The 27,354-nt window shown below is 42.8% G+C and overlaps 2 protein-coding genes across 4 annotated transcripts in view; one reads left to right on the top strand and one right to left on the bottom strand.

The window, feature by feature from the left end:
• Positions 1-21,423, top strand: part of LOC143294701 (tyrosine-protein kinase fyna-like) — a 67,745-nt gene extending 46,322 nt beyond the window's left edge. For both annotated transcript variants that reach the window (XM_076606106.1, XM_076606107.1), the window contains exons 9-10: positions 4,814-4,945; positions 13,856-21,423. In XM_076606106.1, coding sequence (XP_076462221.1) covers positions 4,814-4,945; positions 13,856-14,058 — 335 coding nt within the window. In that variant the 3' untranslated portion in view covers positions 14,059-21,423. The remainder of the gene's footprint in view (positions 1-4,813; positions 4,946-13,855) is intronic.
• A 3,793-nt stretch (positions 21,424-25,216) lies between these two features.
• The window catches only part of LOC143294699 (glucokinase regulatory protein-like), a 44,302-nt gene continuing 42,164 nt past the window's right edge, over positions 25,217-27,354 (bottom strand). For both annotated transcript variants that reach the window (XM_076606103.1, XM_076606104.1), the window contains exon 20: positions 25,217-26,004. In XM_076606103.1, the coding sequence (XP_076462218.1) occupies positions 25,879-26,004 (126 nt within the window). In that variant the 3' untranslated portion in view covers positions 25,217-25,878. The remainder of the gene's footprint in view (positions 26,005-27,354) is intronic.

Raw genomic sequence — 27,354 nt, 5'->3', positions numbered from 1 at the left:
AAATTCAAGAGGGACACACAGGCACAGATTCGGGAGACCATCCAACAAGGTGATTGGCCTACCTCTATCGATCTGGAAGATGCTTATTTTCATATACTCATCCATTCGGCATCCCGTCGGTACCTGAGGTTCGTGTGGAGGGACAAGGGGTTCCAGTTCCCGGCCCTCCCATTTGGTCTGTCCCTTGCCCCTTTCCTGTCTACCAAGGTGCTGCGGGAATTGGTGTCCATCGTCCGCTCGGAATCCATTTGTCTCCGTGTGTACCTGGACAACTTGCTTATCCTGGCCCAGTCGCAGGCCCTGTGCCTGAGTCATATGGCCAGACTTCTAGACCTTTGCTCCCAACTGGGCTTCCTCATGGACCAGCAGATATGCGATCTGTCCCCACGTCAGTCCTTCGACTTCTTAGGGATGAGATTCGACACGCGGTCTATGATAGTCTCTCTGGCGCCAGATCACTGGGACCGTCTGGCAGGCCTCCTCAGCCACTGGCGCCACTCCTCCCAAGATACAGCACAGACACTTTCTTCCCTCTTGGGCATGATGGAGTCCACGGCACCTCCCATTCCCCTGGACAGGGTTCTCAAGCACCCTCTCCAGAGGGCACTGAGGTTACGCCGGTCCCAGAGCACTCAGCCATGGGATACCCAGATATGTCTGGGCGAGTGGTTCCTCGAGGTGACATCAGAGTGGTTAATCACCCCCCTTCGGACACAGGGGGTGCCCTTAGCCCCACCTACTCTTCAGGTGGCACTCTTCACAGACGCCTCCTCCCTGGGCTGGGGAGCCCACATGGACTCACTCAATGCAGCAGGGACTTGGTCCCCGGAGGAGCGCCTGTGCCACATCAATGTTCTGGAACTGGAGGCAGTTCGCAGGACTCTCCTGCACTTCATGGGGGAGGCCACTGGCAAGACCATCCGCTTGTTCACGGACAAGACGACGGTCGCATGTTATGTGAACAAATGGGGGGAGCGCACTCGGCAGACCTCTCCATGCGGACTGAGGCTCTCCTCCGTTGGTGCCACAGCAAGGGCATTGCACTTTCAGCGAGACACTGAGCAGGAAAAACCAACTTCTTGGCAGATGCTCTTAGCAGGTCCAAGAGTGTCATACGCACAGAGTGCACCCTGGACAAGGACAGCCTTCAGGGGGTGTGGGAACAGTGGTTTCGGCCGATGGTGGACCTTGTTCAACAAGAGACTTCCCACTTCCGTCTCTTCGGTTGCCGACCCAGAAGCGTGGGCAGTGGATGCTCTCTCTCTAGATTGGAGCAGTCTGATTGCCTCCGCGTTTCCTCCCTTTCCAATTCTGTCCAAGGTGATACGGAAAGACAGATTGGAACACCAGCAGCTGATCCTCATTGCGCCGAAATGGCCAGTCCAGACCTGGTTTCCGGACCTTCAGTCCCTGACACATGTTCCCACCCCTGGAACTTGAAACCAAATCTCATCTGCTGAGGCAGCCTCGCTCGGGCACTCCGCATTCCAATCCTCAACTGCTCCACCAGCACGCATGGCTGCTGTGCGGTCGGAACTGTCAGCATCACCATTGAAGTCCTCGACCCCTCGGTCGGCCTCTGTGTCGGCTGTGCTGACCCAGGGGTGTGCCTCCTCTGACCTCCTCTCCATAGTCACCAGAGCAAGGAGGCAGGGAACGGAGACTTTGTATGACTTTCGCTGGAAGAAATGGTTGCGGTGGTGTACAGCTCAGGGCATTACCCCTACGAACCTTACGAGCATGCAGCTGGCCAACTTTCTGGCTCTCTGCTCCTCGGTTCATCCTGTCTGCTAGTTCTGGGCGAGGGTACAGGTCTGCCTTCTGTACCACATTGCAAACAGCTAGGTGGTTCCGCCTTGGAAGCGGATTGCCTGCTCAGAGAGGTGGCTAGGGGTGCCCCTCTGAAGGAAGCTAGAGACCCCAGAAGAGTGCCCCTCTGGGACTTGTTCCTGGTGCTGGATTTCATTCGAAAACAGCCCTTCCTACCATTGGGGACTATTCCTTTTGACATCCTCACCCTCAAGACCACTTTCCTTCTGTGGCTGGCCACAGGCAGTCATAGAAGTGAGCTGCATGGGCTTAGTGGAATGCCACAAGATCTGGCCTTCCACAGAGATGGTTCCATCACTATTCGTTTCCTTCCAGAGTTTCTGGCTAAGAACCAAGACCCTGAGGTTCCTTCCCCCTCTCCGAGAGTCAGACCTTTGTCTGATATTCTTGCCCAAGATGATGAGGATAGGCACCTGTCCTGTTCGGTGTCTCAAATATTATTGGGATAGGTCTCGCCATAGGCGTTCTTCTCAGAGGTGTCTGCTCATCTCCCTCAATGAGAATTACAAGAAAGACATCGCTGCAGGCACCATTTCCCGCCAGGTTTCCCAAGTCATTCGTAGAGCCTACTCTCATGCACACAGGGATATCAGCTGTCTTCATCCCAGAGCACACGAAGTGCGGGCCATAGCTACTTCGGCTGCTTTCCAGCACTCAGTGCCAACGCAGCATGTCTTGGAGGCAGCCTTCTGGCGGTCTGAGAATCCCTTCATCAACTTCTACCTCAGGAATTTCCGTAGGACCAGGGCTGACGGTTCCAAGGGGATTTCCTTTGTCGCGGCTAACACTGCCGTCTCAGTTACAAGGGCTCCCCATATGAACCAGTAGGCGTTGCCCTCCTCCATTTGCTTTAAATTCTGCATCAGTTTGACATGGTACAGTATATGACACCAAAAGGAGGAGTTTGTATTATACTCCATGTTTGGTGTTAAATATACTTACCATGTCAAACTCGAATGCCCGCCCGTCCGTCCCCGCGTCTCCGCCGTGGTTCTCATGGGGCATTTTTGTTCATGGCCACGGAATGATTAAGCGCTTATAGTTTTTAGAGGCGTTTGATTGGCTGAGAGCGGGTGGGCCCATCTTTTCACTGTTAGCCGCGCGAAATTTGGCCAAGCAGAGCAAACCAATAGGCCTAGTTTGCATCAGTTTGACATGGTAAGTATATTTAACACCAAACATGGAGTATAATACGAACTCCTCCTTTTTGTGATTATTCAAGCAGAGTGTGCTTTCTGGGTCACTCCACAACCGAATGGTATGATTGGCCAGCCTGCCATGTGTGGCCTGTCTCGCACACACACACTGACAAAGTCACTGACCAGTCGTCTGCTCGCGTGCCAGCCTGTTAGCTAAGCGGGTTCTTCTCAAAATGTTTTGGAGCGAACAAGGCAGCGAGGGCAACATTTTAGGGTTGTTGAAGTACTTGAAATGCTGCAGACTGAAGGGTCGGACATTGAAGAGGTGGATGATGATGAAGAAGAAAGTGAATTTAGTGCAGAAAGCGAGCACGTGTATGGTGATTCGGGGAGAAAAGTTGGCATTATTTTCTTTATATGGCAAAACTGTAAAAATAAGATGAGAAATTAGATTTCTTTTTTATCTGTAATAGCCCAGCACGTAATAAACCAGTTCTGAAAGTTTCATTTTCTCAGTCTGTATTTTGTATTTTTTGTAATTTTTTTTCCAAACCCTTACAAATGGGCCGTCTGTGGAGAAAAGCAAGAGAGAAAACTTGTCGTCCCGAGTGAGTTAATGGCCATCGCAGCAGTAGTGAATTAATACCTACTGCGTCTGGGGCTCAGCAAAGTGGAGTGATGGCCTAGAAGTAACGCGTCCGCATAGGAAGCGAGAGAATCTGAGCGTGCTGGTCCAAATTACGGCTCCGCCGCCGATATTTTCTCCCCCTCCACTAGACCTTGAGTGGTTGTCTGGATGCTTAGTCATTCGGATGAGACAATAAACTGAGGTCCCGTGTGCAGTATGCACTTAGCGCACGTAAAAGGCAAAATTCTGTAGAAAAATCCACCTCGATAGGAAAAACAAATAAAACTGCACGCAGGAAAAAATACAAAAAAATAGGTGGTGTTGTAGTGTAACGACGCGCTCTCCCTGGGGAGAGCAGCCCGAATTTCACGCAGAGAAATATGTTGTGAGTATCAGTATCAGTATCAGTAGCTCAAGGAGGCGTCACTGCGTTCGGACAAAACCATATACGCTACACCACATCTGCCAAGCAGATGCCTGACCAGCAGCGTAACCCAACGCGCTTAATATGTTGTGACAAAAAGAGAAATACAATACAATACAACACAATACAATACAATACAATACAATAGAAGAAAGGGAGGGCCTAGTCGTCTCCTGTCTGCTGTGTTTTTGACTCGCCACATCTTAAGTCGACAAGGACACAACACCATGTGTGTAATCGGGGCCTCGAACCCCAATCACCGGTGAACGCTGGAACAGACGCCCAATGCCTGACGGAATCTGCCACAGTGCCTCCTGAAAAAAGTCATAAGTTTACACACCTTGATGGTATCCTGTTCTGTCAAACATGCTTCCGTGAAAAGAGCTTGAGGTTTTTTTTGGGGGGGTGAATTATAAAAAATGAATTTTTTACTGTTTATTTTTTAGAATTTTTGTACTGATATAAATGTATGTTGTCGGGTTTTTTTTGTTTTGTTTTTTTGTTTGTTTGTTTGGGTGTTTTTTTTTCCACTGATAGCAACTGTTTGTTTTTATGATTTGTTTATTTAAGTAATGTTAGTGCTTAATTTTTTTTTTAATTGAAGCATCTGTTGCATTGTATTTTTGTTCTGAAGCAATTGTTTGTTTTTTCAATGATTTTTGTACTGACAGCAAGTTGTGTTTGTGTGTGTGTGTGTGTGTGTGCACTGTGCATGTGTGTGTATGTGTTTGTGCATTATTGCATGCGTGCGTGTGTTTGTGTGTGTGTGTGTGTGTGTGTATGTGTGTAAAGGTGCTAAGTTCCCAATCAAGTGGACGGCTCCTGAGGCAGCTCTGTACGGCAAGTTCACCATCAAGTCAGACGTGTGGTCCTATGGCATTCTGCTCCAGGAGATCATGACGAAGGGGCAGATCCCCTACCCAGGTGAGTGACCGCCACACGTATCGGCACACTGAACCCTCTCACACCCCTAGTCGTAACGCATCCACCTAGGAACCAAGAGAACCTGAGGGCGTGTGATCGAATCCCACACGCGCCAGAATTTTCTCCCTCTCCGTTTAACCTTGAGTGGTGGTCTTGATGTTAGTCATTTGTATAGGATGATGAATTGAGGTCCCCTGTGTAGCGTGCGCTTAGTGCACGTTAAAGAACCCACGGCATCAAGAGAGTTGTCCCTGGCAAAATTCTTTGGAGAAATCTACTTTGATAGTAAAACAAATACATCAGTAGGCAGAAAAGGAGATGTGTGGTGCTGCACTGTGGTTGTGCGCTCTCTCCGGGGAGAGTGGCTGGAATTTCACACACAGAGTATGACAAAGTGATTCAGTGCAGTATGACACAACACAATGCAATAATTATGAAATATGATAGAATACAATACAATCAAATAGAGTACAATGCAATGCAATGCAATGCGATACAATACAAACAGTACAATGATACAATGCAGTGCAGTGCAATCCAGTCCAATACAATACAATACAATACAATACAATACAATACAGTACAATACAATACAATACAATACAGTACAATACCCCAGACAGGAAATGTTACTGTGGGCAATGCTTTTTGATGGTATGACCATGGGGCTTAAAGTTAATCTGACTGAACCATAATTGTGCAACAGACTTTCAGAAGGGTTGGTATCGTGAAATATTTCCATGAACCAGGGTTGGTATCGTGAAATATTTCCATGAACCAGTCTCGTTTTTACAGTTTCTCAGTGGTATTTTTTTTGTTTTTTTTTTAATGAATGATTTGTGCAAATGTGACAAAAATCTTATGTTCAGAATTCTGTTTCGGAAATTGAAATGATGAGCTTTTTATTTGATGAATATTCAAATGATGGCGTTGCACAGAAACTGTAAACGGAAGTTCTAGTGTCATCTGGCGTGGTGCCAGTGGAATGACGGAGCCTGCCATGTGCGTGACGGTTTGGGATTGTTGCTGTTCTTTCGCCAGGTTTGACCAACCGGCAAGTTTTGCAGAAAATAAGTTGTGGGTATCGCTTGCCCCGATCTGCAGAAACCCCCCACCCGGTGTACCAGAAGATGCTGCAGTGTTGGCACAAAGACGCCGAGAAAAGGCCCACCTTTCACAGTTTATATGGATACTTTGACGAGTACCTTTTCAGCTCCTGACAGTTCTGCGTAAAGTTTGTCTTTGGTTTCAGACTTCTCCCACGTTGATTTGTTTGAGGTTGTTGTTCCCTGCATGAATGTATGCATGCATGGTTCTTTTTTTTTTTTTTTTTTTTTTTTTGAGTTTCTTGTTTCTTTTCATTGAAACACTGGTGGGTTTTTTTGTTGTTGTTTTTTTATGTTTTAATTCTATCTTTTGGTTTTTGTTGTTATTATCGAGAACTCATATTTTTCTGAACATTGGTCATGAAGTGAAATCAGTGGGAAGAGGAAATAACAAAACAGAACCGAAGAAACCTTGTGGTTCCTGGACATTTGGAAAGGTGACTTTGAAACCAAACTGCATGGAAAGAGAATGGTAAAGGTTACAGATTTTGTTAGTTCAAGCCATATTGCTCCGGTGTCTCTCAGGTTGTCGACCAGATCAGCAAAACTTATACAGGAGCAGAGAAAACTGAAAGACATTGATTGTGTTTTCGACGGGCGCAATAGCCGAGTGGTTAAAGCATTGGACTGTCAATCTGAGGGTCCTGGGTTCGAATCACGGTGACGGCGTCTGGTGGGTGAAGGGTGGATATTTTTACGATCTCCCAGGTCAACATATGTGCAGACCTGCCAGTGCCTGAACCCCCTTCGTGTGTATATGCAAGCAGAAGATCAAATACGCACGTTAAAGATCCTGTAATCCATGTCAGCGTTCGGTGGGTTATGGAAACAAGAACATACCCAGCATGCACACCCTTGAAAAGGGAGTATGGCTGCCTACATGGCGGGGTAAAAACGGTCATACACATAAAAGCCCACTCGTGTGCATACGAGTGAACGTGGGAGTTACAGCCCACGAACGCAGAAGAAGAAAGAAGATTGTGTTTTCTCGTCGACTGCCACACAAGGTCCATGTCTTGGTGTCATATACTGTACCATGTCAAACCGATGCAAACTGGGCCTATCGGTTTGCTCTGCTTGGCCAAATTTCGTGCGACTAACAGTGAAAAGACGAGCAGTCTTGGCCAGCCAAGCAACCGCCTCTAAAAGCTACAAGCGCTGAATCATTCCTTTGGCCAGGGCTAATGTGCTGCATGCACAGGAATGTCAGCGTAACAGTTGGTTAGTTTGCATGCCGTTGAAAGAACATGGATAATCCGGGGTGATTTTGCACCAGTCTGTTGCATGCTGTTAAAAGAAGTTGGATAAAGCAGGTTATGTTGCACCAGTCTGTTGCATGCTGTTAAAAGAAGTTGGAAAAACCAGGTTATGTTGCACCAGTCTGTTGTTTCGTTTTGTCAGTTCACCATGCACTGATTAACCCACTGACTGTTGCTGATCAGTATACTTCTCGACAGAGGGCTGTCAGCTTTTTTTTTCTCTTTTTGTGTGTGTGTGTGTCCCAGACTTTCTTGGGTCGACCACCGTTTTATTTTGTATATAAAGTCAATACAGAACAGATGGGGGGGGGGGGGGGGGGGAATTCTGAATACAGTTGAACATTAACAATAAGAGATGTAAGTCATTATAGTCCATTACACAATCAGCTCAAAACGAGACAGTAATCAAGACCATTACCGTGCACTCCGTAACTATGTCGTTGTAATTAGTAGCAGTTATGGAATAAATCACCCACACATGTACTGAATTAGGGCATGTGAAAAAAAGAAGAAGAAAAGACCAAAAATAAAAACCACAAAAAAAGACAGAAGAAAAGACCCAAGACAATAATATGGAAGGAAGTTGCACAAATTATACAATAAAGACACAGTCAGGTGGTCAACCAGGCAGACAGGCAGACACACATACAGACAGGCACATACAGACAGACAGACAGTCCCTCCCCCAACCCCTATCTAACAACCCTATAAGGACTGTCACCGTACTGAGATAAGACAAGAGCTTGCAGATCGGGATTTCAAGTCACCACTCTTTGTTTTGACTTTATCCTCTCAGAATTGCATTACCTTTGTTCAGTGAAATCAGTCACATTATTGACAGGTATTGTATTGTATTGTATTAATCTTTTTTTTTGTCACAACAGATTTCTCATGCACAGATTTTTTAAAAGAACCCATGGCAACAAAAGTTGTCCTTTGGCAAAATTATGTAAAAAGAAATCCACTCTGATAGGTACACAAATATATAAGCATGCACTCAAAGCCTGACAAGCATTGTTGGGTTATGCTGCTGTCAGGCATCTGCCTAGCAGATAGGTGTAGCGTATATGGATTTGTCAGAACACTGTGATGCCTCCTTGAGAAACTGAAATTGAAATTGAAAATCTTTGTGAAATTCAGGCTGCTCTCCCCAGGGAGAGCACGTCACTACACTGAGAGCACCACCCTTTTTTCTTTTTTTTTTGTATTTTTTCCTGCCTGCAGTTTTATTTGTTTTCCTATGGAAGTGGATTTTTCTACAGAATTTTGCCAGGGACACCCCTTTTGTTGCCGTGGGTTCTTTTAAGTGCGCTAAGTGTGTGTTGCATATGGGACCTTGGTTTATCGTCTCATTTGAATGACTAGAAAAGTAGTAACTGCACTTCATAGTCACACCACCCTGACTTCATTTTACTGAGGTTCAGCTGCCAGGGTGTTAATTGTTTTGTTGCTTCCCTGTGTGCTGGCATTCTCTTGATTCAACTGGATCACAGTTTTGTGATCTTGATACTGTGTTGGATTCCACTGTTCAGTTTTGTGATCTTGATACTGTGTTGGATTCCACTGTTCAGTTTTGTGACCTTGATACTGTGTTGGATTCCACTGTTCAGTTTTGTGATCTTGATACTGTGTTGGATTCCACTGTTCAGTTTTGTGACCTTGATACTGTGTTGGATTCCACTGTTCAGTTTTGTGATCTTGATACTGTAATCAGCTTATGATAACTTTCACCGTTATAAAACACCTAGGAGTTGCCTGTTCCGTTTCTAAATGTTAGCGTTTTTGGAAGAGTAAGAGACTATATATATATATATATACAGAGAAGGGTAGTTCCATTTGAACCATCAGTATACTGAATTCACCATTGTTTATAGCAGATAACTTTATCACCAACTAACATTTTCACTGTATGATACTGGTTTAGCCAGCAAATCTCCTTCACTCCAGGGTACAGTGTTACTAAAAGTTGAAAAGGTGAACTCACTCCGGACGAATAGTTGTCTCCCTTGTTTTTCCCCACAGACGACCCATTTGTTAGAGTTAGGAAAAAAATCACAAAACATACAAAACATAAAGTAACTGAATGAAACTCACTGTACTTGGCCCACTGACCCCTCTCCTCACATCGTGTGAATGTCCACGCCCCTCTTCACTGCTCTCAGAAGCTGAGTCACTATCAGTACCTTTTTGCTGGTAGTTTTCTTTACTGCCTGTACTTTATTCAACGTCTTCATCATCCTCGTCGATGTCGAAACCTTCAGTTTGAAGCATTTCATTCACTTCAGCAGTGGTAAAAGCCGCTGTTGTGATCTAGTTTGCTCCAGAAATTTCCACGTGTATCGCCTGTGACGCCATTTTTGATACATCTGCAGACTAGCTTGTCGTGTGGGCTCCTGAACTCGCTGGCTCGCTGTGGAGTGTGTTGTTACAGATTCTCATGAAGAAACCTTCCAATCGACCCTTGACACGTTTGCAATGCCCGGTGTAGCTCCGATTCTTATGTTACCCCATGAGGAAAACGCGGAAAAAATTTTAATTGTCAAAACCGCTATAGTGTTCCATTGTCCGGAGTGGGTTAAAGGTCCCATAGCCTTTCATAGCCATTTGGGGTAGTGAATTCTTATCCACTGTGTCTAGGGCTCAGCATAGGAAGGCAGTGAATTCTTATCCACTGTGTCTAGGGCTGGGCATAGGAAGGCTGTGAATTCATATCCACCGTGTCTAGGGTTCGGCATAGGAAGGTAGCGAATTCTTATCCACTGTGTCTAGGGCTCGGCATAGGAAGGCAGTGAATTCTTATCCACCGTGTCTAGGGTTCGGCATAGGAAGGCAGTGAATTCTCATCCACCGTGTCTAGGGTTCAGCATAGGATTGCAGTGAATTCTTATCCACCATGTCTAGTGCTTGGCTTAGGAAGGCAGTGAATTCTTATCCACCGTGTCTAGGGCTCAGCATAGAAAGGCAGTGAATTCTTATCCACTGTCTAGAGATGGGCATAGGAATGCAGTGAATTCTTATCCACTGTGTCTACAGCTCAGCATAGGAAGACAGTGAATTCTTATCCACTGTGTCCAGGCCTCGGCATAGGAATGTAGTGAATTCTTATCCACTGTGTATAGGGCTTGGCATTGGAAGGCAGTGAATTCTTATCCACTGTATCTAGGGCTCTGCATTGGAAGGCAGTGAATTCTTATCCACTGTGTCTAGGGCTCAGCATAGGAAGACAGTGAATTCTTAACCACTTTGTCTAGGGCTCAGCATAGGAAGACAGTAAATTCTTATCCACTGTGTCTAGGGCTGAGCATAGGAATGCAGTGAATTCTTGTCCACTGTCTAGAGTTGGGCATAGGAATGCAGTGAATTCTTATCCACTGTGTCTAGAGCTCTGCATAGGAAGACAGTGAATTCTTATCCACTGTGTCTTGGGCTCTGCATTGGAAGGCAGTGAATTCTTATCCACTGTGTCTTGGGCTCAGCATTGGAAGGCAGTGAATTCTTATCCACTGTGTCTAGGGCTCAGCATAGGAAGACAGTGAATTCTTAACCACTGTGTCTAGGGCTCAGCATAGGAAGGCAGTGAATTCTTATCCACTGTGTCTAGGGCTCAGCATAGGAAGTCAGTGAATTCACATCCACTGTGTCTAGGGCTCGGCATAGGAAGGCAGTGAATTCTTATCCACTGTGTCTAGGGTTCGGCATAGGAAGGCAGTGAATTCTTATCCACTGTGTCTAGGGCTCAGCATAGGAAGACAGTGAATTCTTAACCACTGTGTCTAGGGCTCAGCATAGGAAGGCAGTGAATTCTTATCCACTGTGTCTAGGGCTCAGCATAGGAAGTCAGTGAATTCATATCCACTGTTTTTAGGGCTTGGCATAGGAAGGCAGTGAATTCTTATCCACTGTGTCGAGGGTTCGGCATAGCAAGGCAGTGAATTCTTATCCACTGTGTCTAGGGCTCAGCATAGGAAGGCAGTGAATTCTTATCCACTGTGTCTAGGGCTGGGCATAGGAAGGCAGTGAATTCTTATCCACTGTGTCTAGGGCTCAGCATAGGAAGGCAGTGAATTCATATCCACTGTGTCTAGGGCTCGGCATAGGAAGACAGTGAATTCTTATCCACTGTGTCTAGGGCTCGGCATAGGAAGACAGTGAATTCTTAACCACTGTGTCTAGGGCTCAGCATAGGAAGGCAGTGAATTCTTATCCACTGTGTCTAGGGCTCAGCATAGGAAGTCAGTGAATTCATATCCACTGTTTTTAGGGCTTGGCATAGGAAGGCAGTGAATTCTTATCCACTGTGTCTAGGGTTCGGCATAGCAAGGCAGTGAATTCTTATCCACTGTGTCTAGGGTTCGGCATGGGAAGGCAGTGAATTCTGATCCACTGTGTCTAGGGCTCGGCATAGGAAGGCAGTGAATTCATATCCACTGTGTCTAGGGCTCAGCATAGGAAGACAGTGAATTCTTATCCACTGTGTCTAGGGCTGGGCATAGGAAGGCAGTGAATTCTTATCCACTGTGTCTAGGGCTCAGCATAGGAAGGCAGTGAATTCATATCCACTGTGTCTAGGGCTCGGCATAGGAAGACAGTGAATTCTTATCCACTGTGTCTAGGGCTCGGCATAGGAAGACAGTGAATTCTTAACCACTGTGTCTAGGGCTCAGCATAGGAAGGCAGTGAATTCATATCCACTGTGTCTAGGGCTCAGCATAGGAAGGCAGTGAATTCATATCCACTGTGTCTAGGGCTTGGCATAGGAAGGCAGTGAATTCATATCCACTGTTTTTAGGGCTCAGCATAGGAAGGCAGTGAATTCTGATCCAGTGTCTAGGGCTCGGCATAGGACGGCAGTGAATTCATATCCACTGTTTTTAGGACTCAGCATAGGAAGGCAGTGAATTCTTTTCCACTGCGTCTAGTGCTCGGCATGGGAAGGCAGTGAATTCTTATCCAGTGTCTAGGGCTCGGCATAGGAAGGCAGTGAATTCTTATCCACTGTGTCTAGGGCTCGGCATAGGAAGGCAGTGAATTCATATCCACTGTGTCTAGGGCTCGGCATAGGAAGGCAGTGAATTCATATCCACTGTGTCTAGGGCTCGGCATAGGAAGACAGTCTTCTTCTTCTTCTTTGCGTTCGACAGCTACGCAGTCAGGGTCGAAGTCCGAGGGATGCCACAAACTCGGACGTCCGGTGAAGATCGGCTGCCGTCCCCCAGAGCTTGGTGTTGAGGTCAGCACCCCCAGGCCAGGACTGCTGCCGCATCTTCTCATACAGGGGGCAGTCTTGGAGAATATGGGATGGGGTCTGGTCAGCCTGGCCGCAATCACATAGGGATGTGGCTGCCACTCCAATCCTCTTCAGGTGTGCTCGGAGGCCGCAGTGTCCTGTGCGAAGGCGGTAGATGGAAGGGCTCAGCATAGGAAGGCAGTGAATTCTTATCCACTGTGTCTAGGGCTGGGCATAGGAAGGCAGTGAATCCATACCCACTGTGTCTAGGGTTGGGCATAGGAAAGCAGTGAATTCATACCCACTGTGTCTAGGGCTCGGCATAGGAAGGCAGTGAGCTCTTATCCACTGTGTCCAGGGCTTGGCATAGGAAGGCAGAGCCCTGTCCTATCCTGTTTTGTTGTTGCTTTTCTTCTGTAGTTTCTGTAGTGATTACAGCATTCTTCAGTTGTTATCTTTAGTTGTCAGGTCCTCTTTTTTTTTTTCCTTCCTGTTGTTGAAATATCTGTTGCATTTCTTCCAAGTTCTACTTTCTGCCAGCATAGGGTACAGATTTTGACCTAAGTTTCATATCAAGGTATACCTTTCTTCTAGGTTTTCTCTCTTTTCTGTGTTTAAAGCTTGAATATCTTTGTGTTGTGTTTTTGGTTAATTTTTCATTGACTAAAAAAATAGAGAATTGATTTGACTCTCTTCTACAAACTCTGTGAAGTCTTCTTTGACTAAAAAAAATCAAGACCTGATTTCAGACTCTTTTTTTTTTCTTCCTCTTCTTCTCTGTTTGACTGTGAAACTCTGTCGAATGTCCATAGACTGAAAAATTGAGAACAAATATAAGACCACAGCTCGGTTTGTCAGTTTAAGCAAAAACAGAGGAATGATAAAAGGAAAAGAAAAGAAAAAGAAAATCACACACCAACTAATTAAAAAATTTTTTTTTTAAGATAATGAAATAAACACATATGAACACTACCCCCCCCAAAAAAAAAAACAAAAAACAAACAAACAAACAAAAACCAGCACACCTATTGAGAAAATAAAAATAAATCAGCACTTTTTTAAAAAAAAAACACACACACACACAAAAACAAACAGCACCTCTGAATCAGTCATGTTTACATTCAGACATGAAAAAAAACAACAAAGAAAATGAAATAAGTCAGTACCTAAAATACCAAACAGACAAATCCCCCACTCCCCTGCCAAAAAAAAAAAAAAAAAAAAAAAAACACCCAAAAAACAACAGTATCAGCACCTAAAAAAAAAAAGAAAAAAAAAGAAAGTAGTGTCTGAACGGCTGGTGTGGGTTGCGTTTCAGGCATGAACAACCGCGAGGTGCTGGAGCAAGTGGAGCGTGGCTACCGCATGCTGCAGTCACCCATGACGCCCGACCACGTGTACAGCCAGCAGCTTGCTTGCTGGGACAAGGACGCCGAGAAACGACCCACCTTTGAGCACCTGTTCCTCTTCTTCGACGACTACTTCATCTCCACCGAACCCAACTATAGGGAGAGCGATTGAGTCTTTCACACAGGCTGTCTTCCGCTCTTTGGTGTGGGATTTTTTTTCTCTTTTTTTTTTTTTTTTTGTCGGTGACACAAGAACGGCACATATTGCTTGACTGGGAGCCGTTTATTTTTTTATTATTTTTTTTTTTTAAACATTGTCTTCATTTCTTGTCATGATTTTTTTCTCTCTCTTTTTTTTGTCGGTGACAAGAACTGCACCTATTGCTTGACTGGGAGCCGTTTTTTTTGGGTTTTTTTTTTTTTTTAAACATTGTCTGCCTTCATTTCTTGTCATGATTTTTTTCTCTGTCTTTTTTTTTTTATCAGTGACCAAGAACTGCACCAATTGCTTGACTGGGAGCCAGTTTTTTTTGGGTTTTTTGTTTTGTTTTTTTTAAACATTGTCTGCCTTCATTTCTTGTCATGATTTTTTTCTCTGCCTTTTTTTTATCGGTGACGAAGAACTGCACGTATTGCTTGACTGGGAGCCGTTTTTTTTTTTGAAACATTGTCTGCCTTCATTTCTTGTTATGATTCTTTTTTTTCCTTTTTTTGGGGGGGTGGGGGGGGGGGGGGGGGGTCTTGTCTTTTTCTTGTCATGGAGAGAAAGAGTGAGAGAAAGAGAGAGAGAATGGTAACCACCTGTGTTTTTGTTGAATGGTTTCCAATTATGTATCTAACTCATTATTTGTATGAGCCTTCACTCTGTACGTCTTTATTATTGAAGAGATTGAGTGAGAAGAGACACGTTTCAGGAAATGTCTTCCACGGACAATTTTGATAAGGTATGAATGTAAATGTCTTCCATGGACAGTTTTGATAAGGTATGAATGTAAATCTCTTCCATGGACAATTTTGATAAGGTATGAATGTAAATGTCTTCCATGGACAGTTTTGATAAGGTATGAATGTAAATCTCTTCCACAGACAATTTTGATAAGGTATGAACGTAAATCTCTTCCACGGACAATTTTGACAAGGTATGAATGTAAATGTCTTCCACAGACAATTTTGATAAGGTATGAACACAAGGTATGAATGTAAATGTCTTCCACGGACAATTTTCATAAGGTATGAATGTAAATGTCTTCCACGGACAATTTTGATAAGGTATGAACGGAAATGATTGTCCTTGTGGTTTGCCTGCAAGTATTTAGGACAAAATGTTGCTTGTGTTAAAAAAGTAAACTTGATGATAACTGCATGTGACAAAGAGCTTCCATGTACATACACACTGCATGAACCTGGCCTGTCATGTCACTTGTTAGGGCAGGAATCCTGACACATTTGCTGTTCTCTGTTGCAGACAAGAATTTTCTTCTGTGTTTCTTTCCTCTCTGCGTTAGCCACACATGCCCTGTAGTGATGATTGATTGTTGTACAAGTGCAGCGCAGTGCATGCAGTGCAGCGCAGCAAAACACAGCACAGTTGCTTTGGTGGTGTTCTGATTGAGTCTCTTCTTGGACACCCTCCTATGAAGCCCCCTGCCGACAACAAAAATCGCTTTGTTGTGTTGCCAGACTGAAGGAGCATAGCCGTACAGAGTGGAGACCACCTCTGTCAGTGAAACACGGATGTGTTGACCCAGCTTTGAAAATGTTTGTTGTGGAGGAGGGTATAAAGCAAACGACAGCAAAATGACAGAGACCCACACGTATGGGAACCAAGGCATCCACACTTATACATACATGAGAGTGAAGTGTGAGAGGAGTGGAGAGGGTGGTGGAAAAGACATTGTGACGTGAAGGTGGAAGGTGACCATGATAAAAAGGATTGTCTGTGATGACGATGCTTGTGCAGAGACCCAGGCTTTGACACGCGACGGACAGACAGACCTCCTGCAGGCATCATCTATCTGCTGAACTCCTGTAATGTGTGGCGCCCCAGTGACTCTTCACAGAGTTCAGGGAGGAGGAGAAGACGGCTGTGCACTTTACGGACTGGTGCGGTCGTCGTCTACTGAGGGAAGAAGTGCTAGACTGACTTTGTGATCGAAATGCATGACGTTGGTGGCAAAGGTCGCTCTCCATACCACATCATGCAAAACAGGTACTGCCTCCTCCCTGACCTACACTTGAAAAAAAAAAGAAAGAAAAAAGAAAAAGAAAACAAATCAAAACAACAGGATGGATTGGTGTCAATCTGGAGTGGATGTTTTGGGTTTTTCCCGTGACAATCATTTCTTGGATTATGATTTTGTGTGTATATGTGGTAGTTTTTTGTTGTGTTTTTCATGATGCCAGACTTAGTTTTTTCCAGAAGTCTTCATCATGTGTACCCCTGGCAAACACACACACACACACAGAGAACAACTGAGTGTGATTGAACTGGGAATAGGCAAATCAGGGTCACCAATTTAGTGATAGGCGAATCAAAAATGGATGAATGGGGAACAGGCGAATGAGGAAGACACCTCTGTTTCTGCCTTTCTCTGAGGATTATGATGCCTGTGGCTGTGTTAGAATGGGTTTGCCTTCAGCTGGCACGGTGATGGTTCTTGGAGAAAGCTGTGATTTGTGCACTGAGAGAAGATACATATGTTTATGTTAACTAGGCTTTGTCTTTGTTCAGCCTTTTTTGTCTTTGTTTTGGGTAATTTTCATTTGCAGAGCTGAACTAGTCTCTGCACTTTGATTGAAGATACAAGATGTTTTGCATTGTGTGCATGTATGGGGGGAGAGTTAGGGCGTTGGACTGGATTTGTTTTCAGACTTTTGCAGAGGTATATGTGTGTGTGTGTTTGCGTGCATATGTGTGAGTGTGTAAGCCAAGTACAGTCTGTGGTGAATTCATCAGCGGCCCTTGTCCATGTCAGACGTCATGTCAAACATCAGCTGTAGATTCAAACATGTGCCGAATGTCTTGTCACAGTGATGAGGACAAATATCCCATCACGTGTTTTCCTCTCAGCACATTCATCTTCTGATTATTTTCCTACCATCTTGGACTTCAGAACAAGAAACATTGTTCATTTGACATGAAGGCTGTAATTCGATGGAAATGGTTGGATTGCCACTGGTCCGCTGACTGCAGTTTTGCAGCAGTGTTTTGGATGCACATGTAATTTCCAATAGGATTGATAAATATGTATGGTATTGTATTATATTGTTTTTTTTCTCTCTGCATGTACACACATGTAGTTTTCGAACAGGATTATTAAAAATGTGTGTTATTGTATTGTTAGTTAATTTTCTCTGCTTGTCTGTTGCGCTGAACGCCCCCTCGTCTACGGAAGGGCATTGTTAGGCTCTGTGGGCAATAAACATTTTTGTCATTCTCATTGTAGTAATGCTGTGTAGAGAAAGGAGCCATTTTGCAGAGACACATTGAAGCGTCCATGTTTGCATCATTCATAATCAGTCACAGAAATGGACACCATCCGTCAACATTTGCTGGTGCTAGTAGAACACTGGTGTGTATTACAAGGAAAGCTTTACATGTATTAAATGTTCATTTTTCTGGTGTGAGGGAGACAGATGATAAATATTAGTGGTTCAGTATCCTCTGGTGTGAGGGAGACGGATGATAAATGTTAGTGGTTCAGTATCCTCTGGTGTGAGGGAGACGGATGATAAAATATTAGTGGTTCAGTATCCTCTGGTGTGAGGGAGACGGATGATAAAATATTAGTGGTTCAGTATCCTCTGGTGTGAGGGAGACGGATGATAAAATATTAGTGGTTCAGTATCCTCTGGTGTGAGGGAGACAGATGATAAATGTTAGTGGTTCAGTATCCTCTGGTGTGAGGGAGACCGCTGACCATTCAGATGTGAGGAAAGCGGGGTCGTTAGCGTAGACCTGTTGCCAGGAGTGTGGAGGGAGCCGCCTCCCTGATCCTCTTGCAGTTCAGGGCTGGGCTGCTTGACTGATCTCAGCAGCGCTTAATCTTGCTCAGTGTTACAAATCTTCTTAAGTCTGTGCCCGACTCCATTGACTTAGGAAAAGTTGTAACGCCAAGCAAAACGGTTCTAAGAGCTAGGCAAAGTCTTAACGGGAAACAAACTTAACTCTGCTGAGAGATAAGAAAAGGAAAAGTGTTAATGCTAAATAAACGTAACACTGCTAAGACCTAGGCAAAGTGTTAACACTAAACAAACATAGTGCTGCTAAGAGCTGAGCAGAGGAAAAGTCTCAACTCTACACAAACTTAACACTGCTAAGAGCTGGGCAAAGGAAAAGTCTCAACTCTACACAAACTTAACACTGCTAAGAGCGGAGCAGAGGAAAAGTCTCAACTCTACACAAACTTAACACTGCTAAGAGCTGGGCAAAGGAAAAGTGTTAACGCTACATAAACTGAACACTGCTAAGAGTTAAAGCAAAGGAAAAGTGTTAATGCTAAACAAACTTAACACTGCTAAGAGCTAGGCAAAGTGTTAATGCTACACAAACTTAACATCGCAATGAGCTAGACAAAGGAAAAGTGTTAACGCTAAACAAACTTAAGAGCTAGGCAAAGTGTTAATGCTACACAAACTTAACATCGCTATGAGCTAGACAAAGGAAAAGTGTTAACGCTAAACAAACTTAAGAGCTGGGCAAAGGAAAAGTGTTAATCTAGCAAAGGAAAAGTGTTAATGCTAAACAAACTAAACATTGCTAACAGCTAGGTAAAGTGTAAATACGAAGCAAATTTAAAACTGCTTAGAGCAAAGCTTTTTTTATTTATTCATTTATTTTTGCTGGCCCATCATCTGCACTGTTTCAGTGGCATTAGTCCCACTCCACTCATTCCCAGTCTTCCATACACAGCCACACCCACATTCACCTGTAGCAGTCCCAGAATCGGCAGTCCCCAAGGGAACTGTTCAGAGGAGACCCTGCACTGCTGTGTGGTCACTTGAGTGGTGTTCAGTAGTGTCTGTACTGATTCACCAGTGAGGGAATGAGAAACATGTTCTGGAATCGACCCTGAACATCCACCAAAGGAACCACAAGGGTTTTTTTTTCAGATTCTTCTGGATGCCCTAAAACCAGTTCTTTTGTGTCTATTTTTAGTTTAGATAACAAATTTATGTACACTTTTTTTAATATAAATTTTTAAGAAAGTGCTTAATAGTGTGAGTATTTTGTATCTTTGTTTGGAAAATGACTGTTGGTGAGTTGCTGTTTCTATTTTCTTATTTTCATTGTTGTCGTTGAAGTACTTAATCACTGAATTTCTATTTGTGTTTACTAAACTTTTGTTGACCATGTACTTAGCCATGAGTACAATGATCTACAAAACACTAAAAAGGTTTCTGTTTTTGATAAATGTCATTTGTGTAACAATATTGACTTGTGTTGCTACTGTTGTATATTTTAGGTCGATAGCAAGTTTACTTAAATTGATTCTTGCGTAGCCTACAGTTTCTTTTCAGTTGCAAGTAGTTGCTGATTAGAATTTCAGTGACGGCTTTTCAAAAACTTATGTTTGTTGATTTGCTTGCTTTAGTGTTGAAGTTGGCTTTGAAATCAGGACGCTTAATTGAAATTGAAAATGAGTGATTATCAACACAAACTAAAGATGATGGCTAGATTTGTATTTTAAAAAGGAGATATCTGGGTGAGCCAAGTCCACCATTATCTAAAAGAGAAAATTATTCATGATGTGTAACAAACAAAAAAAAAACAACTTGTGAGAATCACAGTCATTGAAGATACATACATAAAAGACTTAAAATGCTTAAACGCTGTGGTGTAAACCACATACAATAATTAAAGTCATACACAAGCAACAATCCGATAGGTATAAAAATATATTATAAATATACACAGCCATAGGATTAACAACAGAACTGTTGCATGCTGTTTGCAATTTCGTTACTGCATCTTGGTGTAGAAATGAAGTATCTCTAAACACTACGCAAAACCATCCCAGCAGGAACGGAGTCCCTTTTTCTCTGTTTGAGGTTGAACCCTTAACTGCTCGTCATTGTGATGCTTGTTTTCTGACTTGCGCAGTATGGTCAAGTTAGTCAGTTTGTCGTTGTGTAATTGCTTGCTCTGTAAAGTGTTACTGATCTTCGTCCTTGCCATAATTACATACTCATCATCAGTTAACTTAATTGGCAGTAAGGTTTTCAGGAAAAATTTGTTGGTGTTCGTGTACCCAGTGCATGTGTATACATCTGAGCTTGTGTACACATTGTGGTACTGTGCTTCTTTGTACGTGTGTGAGTGTGTGTGTGTGTGTGTGACAGAGAGAGAAAGAGAGAGAGAGAGTGTGTGTGACAGAGAGAGAAAGGGAGGGAGAGAGAGAGAGAGAGAGTGTGTGTGTGACAGAAGGAGAGAGAGAGAGTGTGTGTGTGTTTTGTTCCATGAACATTGAATCTGGATTCTTCTCCAGATTTGCATGTTCCCTCAAAGGTTGATCAAATCCCTCCAGGCTTCCAACGGTTTGGGGAGACCTGGACAGCAATGGGAACTCAGAAATGCTGTCGTCAAGGCCTGGAAAACTGGACAAAGTGAAAAAAAAAATGGGGGGGTTGAGAAAAAACGGGGATTTCCATAACTGTACTGAAGAATACTGGTGTGCATGCAGCAGGAAAAAAAAAGGATATTTGCATATACGCTTAGTCTTTTTTTTTAATTTCCATATATTAATCTGAAAAAGAAATGCTTGTAACCAAATGAATGCATGTGCACTTATGCTCACTGAAATTTTTACAATGCAAGCTATTTTGAAAACTGAAAAAACGTTCATGTTTCTTGAACCGTACACTTCATCTTTCCTTGTTGTGTGTTTCACTTCGTCTTTTTCTGTTCCCCACCCCCCAATTGCTTGTCCATGGGAATTCCCCGATTTTGTTTACTGTATGAAGTTCCAATTTTTGCAAAACTATTAAGTTTTTGTTTGCTTGAAAATAGTTTTTGAAAAATTTCGTTAAAGGTTTAGAAATTCCCAAGTGTAAACTTATTTTGCAAACAGAGTCAATCATATTTTGTGTATAAAAGAGGGAAACACTTTATTTTATATTTATATATATACATATACTTTTGTAAATAATTTTCCAACATATTCTTGTTACTGTGCCTTTTATACAAGTATATTTTGTAACTCTTTTTGTATGTGGTTTTTTTTTTGTGCTATGTTTTACGAATCAAATTTTGTACAAATATATTGTTCTTTGTCAAAAACATCAAAGCAGTCTGTAGATTTAAATTCATGATGATAAAATGAAATCAGTCTGTTTAGATTATTATGCAGCAATGTTAATCATGTTATTGAAAAAGCAAAAAAAAACAAAGGAAACTTACATTGTACTTTGCAAAACAAAAGGTCTAGAAACTGTTAGAAAATCAAAAACTGGCGAGGAAGTCTGTCTGAAATATTGGAGATTGAATGTAATTGAATGTAGTTATTGTTTCAGTACTTGTGTGGAAAAAAAACAAAAACAACAACAACAAACAATAAGCGTGATTTTGTTGTTGATTGCCCACAGGAACAGGGTCTTTGCATTACAGGCTATGTTGCATTAGCTATCTGAAAGCACTAAGTTTGCCTGGTATTACGAATGTTCCCGAGTCTATGGAGTTGAGCGTAGACTCCGGGAAAATTCGAAACGCTGAGCAAACTTTGTGCTGCAAAGATCACTGTGCAAACCAGCCCAGAATATCCACCAGAAAAATGAATACAAGGTTTTAGCCATGCCATAGTATTGTAGACCAAAGGGTCCTTTCTGTTTGTTGGTAAGGCTACCCCCCCCCCCCCTCCATGCCTCTCCCCCACCCCACATCCAAAACCCTGAAAAATGTGCAAAAGATCCAGGGGTACAAAAAGGTTTGCAGAAGACTGGGAACAATAACGTTATGTGAAAGTCTCATAAAGCAGCTAACATAATCTTAAAACCACTCGTTAAGAAGCAGATCAGTACCTCTTCATCTATTTGTTTGCCAGGTACAAGCCTCTTGATGTTCAATCACTTGTGAAACTGGCCTTTGCTCTCAGAGAGGTGGAGGTAAAATTGAGGAACGGGCACTGGGCACCATTACAGAGATGGAAATACAATGAAGATGGAGAGGGCTCCGCGGACAAACAACTGTTACAGTTTCCATTTCAGTTCGTTTCAAGTCAAAACTGACAATTTTTGTTCTCACAGAACTTAGTTGGGTATTTCTTTGATGGTGAAGGTCCAGCACAAATGCACACAAACTTTGCTTGTGGTTTCATGAGTGTTGATACTTTTTTTTTTTTAAACTTGATATTAATCTGTTGAAAAGATGAAATGGACTATGTTCTCGAATGAAGGGGGCAGCTAAAGAATAGGAACATTTTCCATAGGTGTTTTACTCTGCATGTGGAATGCAATGTCTTTTCAAGTCATGTGAACAGTGAACTGCATTGACAGACTATACTGATAGTTCTGTGATATTAACAGAATGTTTTCAAGGAAAAAAGTGAACAACAGGGTAATGAAGGCTTGTACATAGTGCACGCTTTGATGAGAAACTAACAAGTTTTTTGGGAGGGGTTGAACATGATCATGTTTAGAGGCGTTTAGAAGCTTAGAATACCAGCTTGCTACTGAGTTTTGAACATTTTGGAGTAATGGTTGGAACAGCTTAACGAGTTACAGTTGTCTAGTTTTAGAAAAGACAACTGGAATATTGGATATGCTGAAATAGAGAGAAGATGGAGAATCATACTTAGGTGATGATTTAGGTCACTATAAACTGAACAGCAAATCTGAACAGTCTGAAATTCAAACACTCACATTTTCTTTACTATTCAAGCAGACGGACAGACCAGTATCTTAATCTCAGAGAGAGGGAACAGGTTCACCATCATCTGATTCTGTGCCATGTTCCATCAGGACACTGAAGCCAATGCTGCTTTTCACACAGTAGTTTTGGAATCTCAGGCTGCTGAGATTACTTTTTGAATTCACAAGGAAACATTCCAAGAGAAGAAAGTCATATTTACCAAATGACTGAGTGCTACTTACACTTATATATGTTTGGGTTTTTTTTTTAATTTGTGTTTACTGGCTCAACCTTCCATTTTCCATTGTTGATAGCTTTTGGCTCAATAAATCTATCTAGATGAGTGTTTTTGTGTTGGTGTGTTTGTATTCTTTGCTTTGTTCTCATGCGCTTGTGGGCTGCAACTTCCCAGTTTGCTCCTTAACCTGAGAGTGGGCTTTAATGCGCATGACTGGTTTTACCACACTCTTCAGGCAGTCATGCTTTCCTTTTGGGTGTGTGCTTTAAGGAAGAGTATGCTTGTCTTTCCACAAGGCAGTGATCACTCACATGGATTGCAGGATTTTTAACAAGTGTGTTTGTTTTTGTATTTCTTTTTATCACAACAGATTTCTATGTTTGAAATTCGGGCTGCTCTCCCCAGGGAGTGCGCGTCGCTATAATACAGCGCTACCCTATTTTTTTTTTGTATTTTTTCCTGCGTGTAGTTTTATTTGTTTTTCCTATCGAAGTGGATTTTTCTACAGAATTTCTACAACCCTTTTGTTGCCGTGGGTTCTTTTACTTGCGTTAAGTGCATGCTGCACACGGGACCTTGGTTTATTGTCTCACCCGAATGACTAGTGTCCAGACCACCACTCAAGGTCTAGTGGAGGGGGAGAAAATAACGGCGGCTGAGCCGTGATTCAAACCAGCGCGCTCAGATTCTCTCGCTTCCTAGGCGGACGCATTACCTCTGGGCCATCACTGCATGCAAAAGAACTGATCAGAAATATCTTGATTCGATTCCAGGATGCTCAGATTGAAGATCCAGTGCTGTAACTATTAGGCTGTTGCCCCTGTCGTGTGTATGTATAGCTTGATTTTGAGTTATCCCTGTATGGGCTCTAAGGATACGACAAATTGTTGCTCATGAAAACATGGCAGGTCAGCAACTTTTGCACGAATCCCCTCATTCCATTGAAATAAACACTGTTTCCTCAGCCTCAGTGTGACAGACGAAAATAGAAATACTAAATCATCATGAATCTTCATGTTTCTTACCACTTGAGAATCATTGTTTTTGACGGATGCAATAGCCAAATAGTTGATACACTGGACTTTTAAGTCTGCAGGTCCTGGGTTCGATCCTGGTACAAGCAGCTGGTGGATTAAGGGTGGAGGTTTTTCGACTTCCCTACATGTGTGCAGACCTACTAGTGCCTAAATCCGCTTTATGTGCATACACATGCAAAAGATCAAATATGTGTGTTAAGGATCCCATAATCCATATCTATGTCCAGGAGATTTTGGAAACAAGAACATACCCAGCGTATGCATCCCTGAAAACTGAGTATGAATGCCCACATGGTGTGGTAAATAATGGTCACTTGAGTAAACAATGTAAGAGATACAGCCTAACGAACCACAAGACAGAAAGTAGTCACCATCATTAGTACCATCTCCATGGTGAATCACACCGTCATCACATATATTTCTCAGCAATATTTATTATCACTGCTTACACCACTGCCATAAGCTAAGCCTCTGGTTATGAAAAAGAATGGTTTGGAATGCAAGTTTCATTAACACAAGACATGCTTTTTTTTTCTTGCTTTTTTTTAACAGAACACCTGTTAAAAGTGGACAACTACTCCACCCAAACAGCACCCCCACCCCACCTCCCACACATACATACAGAGGATAGACATTTAATAAACAGTACAGGGATTATGAATGAACAGAGGACAGACAATGAACAGACAGTACAGGGATTATGATTGAACAGAGGACAGACACTGAACAGACAGTACAGAGATTATGACTGAACAGAGGACAGACACTGAACAGACAGTACAGAGGTTATGATGAACAGAGGACAGACACTGAACAGACAGTACAGAGATTATGACTGAACAGAGGACAGACACTGAACAGACAGTACAGAGATTATGACTGAACAGAGGACAGACACTGAACAGACAGTACAGAGATTATGATGAACAGAGGACAGACACTGAACAGACAGTACAGAGGTTATGATGAACAGACACTGAACAGACAGTACAGAGGTTATGATGAACAGAAGACAGACACTGAACAGACAGTACAGAGGTTATGATGAACAGAGGACAGACATTGAACAGACAGTACAGAGATTATGATGAACAGAGGACAGACACTGAACAGACAGTACAGAGGTTATGATGAACAGACATTGAACAGACAGTACAGAGGTTATGATGAACAGAGGACAGACACTGAACAGACAGTACAGAGGTTATGATGAACAGAGGACAGACAATGAACAGACAGTACAGAGGTTATGATGAACAGAGGACAGACACTGAACAGACAGTACAGAGATTATGATGAACAGAGGACAGACATTGAACAGACAGTACAGGGATTATGTATGAACAGAGGACAGACATTGAACAGACAGTACAGAGATTATGACTGAACAGAGGACAGACACTGAACAGACAGTACAGGGATTATGTATGAACAGAGGACAGACATTGAACAGACAGTACAGAGATTATGATGAACAGAGGACAGACACTGAACAGACAGTACAGAGATTATGATGAACAGAGGACAGACACTGAACAGACAGTACAGAGGTTATGCACACACAGAGAGAGAACAGGCACTGTACGAAGACAGTCAAGTAACAACCAGCTCCCAAAGTAAAGTGGTTAGCAACATGGACTGAGGAGACGCTGTCTCAATCTCCATCAGAGATGGGTTGTTGGTTTTGTTCGGCCTGTGGCTGGCCCCTACCCAAAACTGAGTTGTGCCGTGGGCTCAAACGGGAAGACGGAGACCTCACTGTCGAGGGTCGTCCACGTCGTGGATGCGTCTTTAGGAGTGTTGCTCAAATTTCCTGACCACCTTTGCAGGTGTCTGCATCTCTCAGCCTGAGGGGGGTGTGGGGGGGAGTATTTAGGTGAGAACGGGGGACGAGGAAGACACAAAGGCCTGACGAAGGACAGGCTGCTGTAGCAGTGAGCGCTGGGCCTCCTGCACTGACGTGTGGGACAGGGCGGCCAGCAGTGCTGTGGGCACCACCTGTACACACACACACACACACACATACATACATACATACATACATGTGTGTGACAAAGAAATGTAATAGGCGTAGTCTTTGAATGCTTTGTGCGTGTGCGTGTGTCTGTTTGTGTGTGTCTGTGTGTGTGTGTTTCATGTTTATTGTAAAGTGCTTTGAACACCCTTTCAGGGAGGAAAGCGTTCAACAAGTATCCATTATAATTATTATTATACATATATATATATATAGAGAGAGAGAGAGAGACGCACACACAACACACAAACACACATATATATATATATATATATATATATATATATTTATGAATACTTTAACAAAATGTCTTCAATCACCGATATGTGTGACGGGACATTAAACAAAAATTCCTCCACATATATATATATATATATATATGTCTTTATAGATAGATAGATATATGCACATATACATGTATGATAGTTGTTTTCGACTATGACCATCAAAACAGCAGAGGAGGTAACTGCTGTTGTCACTATCTGGGCTAGAATTTGATTATAGTGGAGAATGTCTTGCCCAAGTTATATCCCCACTCTCTCGGCCAAGAGGGTTTTTTGGACAGTCGGCATTGGAATGGTTCCCAAAGGCTAACTAGCCCCCAAGGCTGCAGCACTAAGAGTCAGTGCAATTTCGCCTCCTGGTTTGAGAGTCATAGTCCTTCAGTTTCAGTTTCAGTAGCTCAAGGAGGCGTCACTGCGTTCGGACAAAACCATATACGCTACACCACATCTGCCAAGCAGATGCCTGACCAGCAGCGTAACCCAACGCGCTTAGTCAGGCCTTGGAAAAAAAAAAAAAAAAAAAAAAAAAAAAACACACACACACAACCACACACACAAAACAAAAACAAACAAAAAAACAAAACAAAAAAAAAACAAAAAAAAAACAAAAAAAAAAAAAACGGGGGAATAAATAATAGATAAGCTTGCATAAATAAATAAATAAATAAATAAATAAATAATAATTATAATATAGAAAAAGGTAGTAGTAATAATATTAGTAATACTAATAAAATGATAATAATAAAACATAAATAAATAAATAAATAAGACAACAATGGTGATAAATAAGCAAATAAATGTAAAAAATGAAGACACACATTCACACATACACCCACACATGCATAACAGAAATGCACCAGACATGCAGTTTCACATATATGAAAGCACAGTCAAATACATATAAACGTACATGAGCTCCAACACACACACACACACACGCATTACCGTGCACCTCCTCTACCCCCCTCCTCCACACACTTATTTCTAGTCTAAGTATCGCAGCTTCCACGGCACACACACACACACAAACACAAACACACACTCACAGAG

The sequence above is a fragment of the Babylonia areolata genome, chromosome 20 (assembly GCF_041734735.1).
Source record: "Babylonia areolata isolate BAREFJ2019XMU chromosome 20, ASM4173473v1, whole genome shotgun sequence".
Lineage (NCBI taxonomy): Eukaryota > Metazoa > Mollusca > Gastropoda > Neogastropoda > Buccinidae > Babylonia > Babylonia areolata.
The sequence above is the reverse complement of the archived record's forward strand: the minus strand, read 5'-3'. Positions and strand labels throughout refer to the sequence as shown.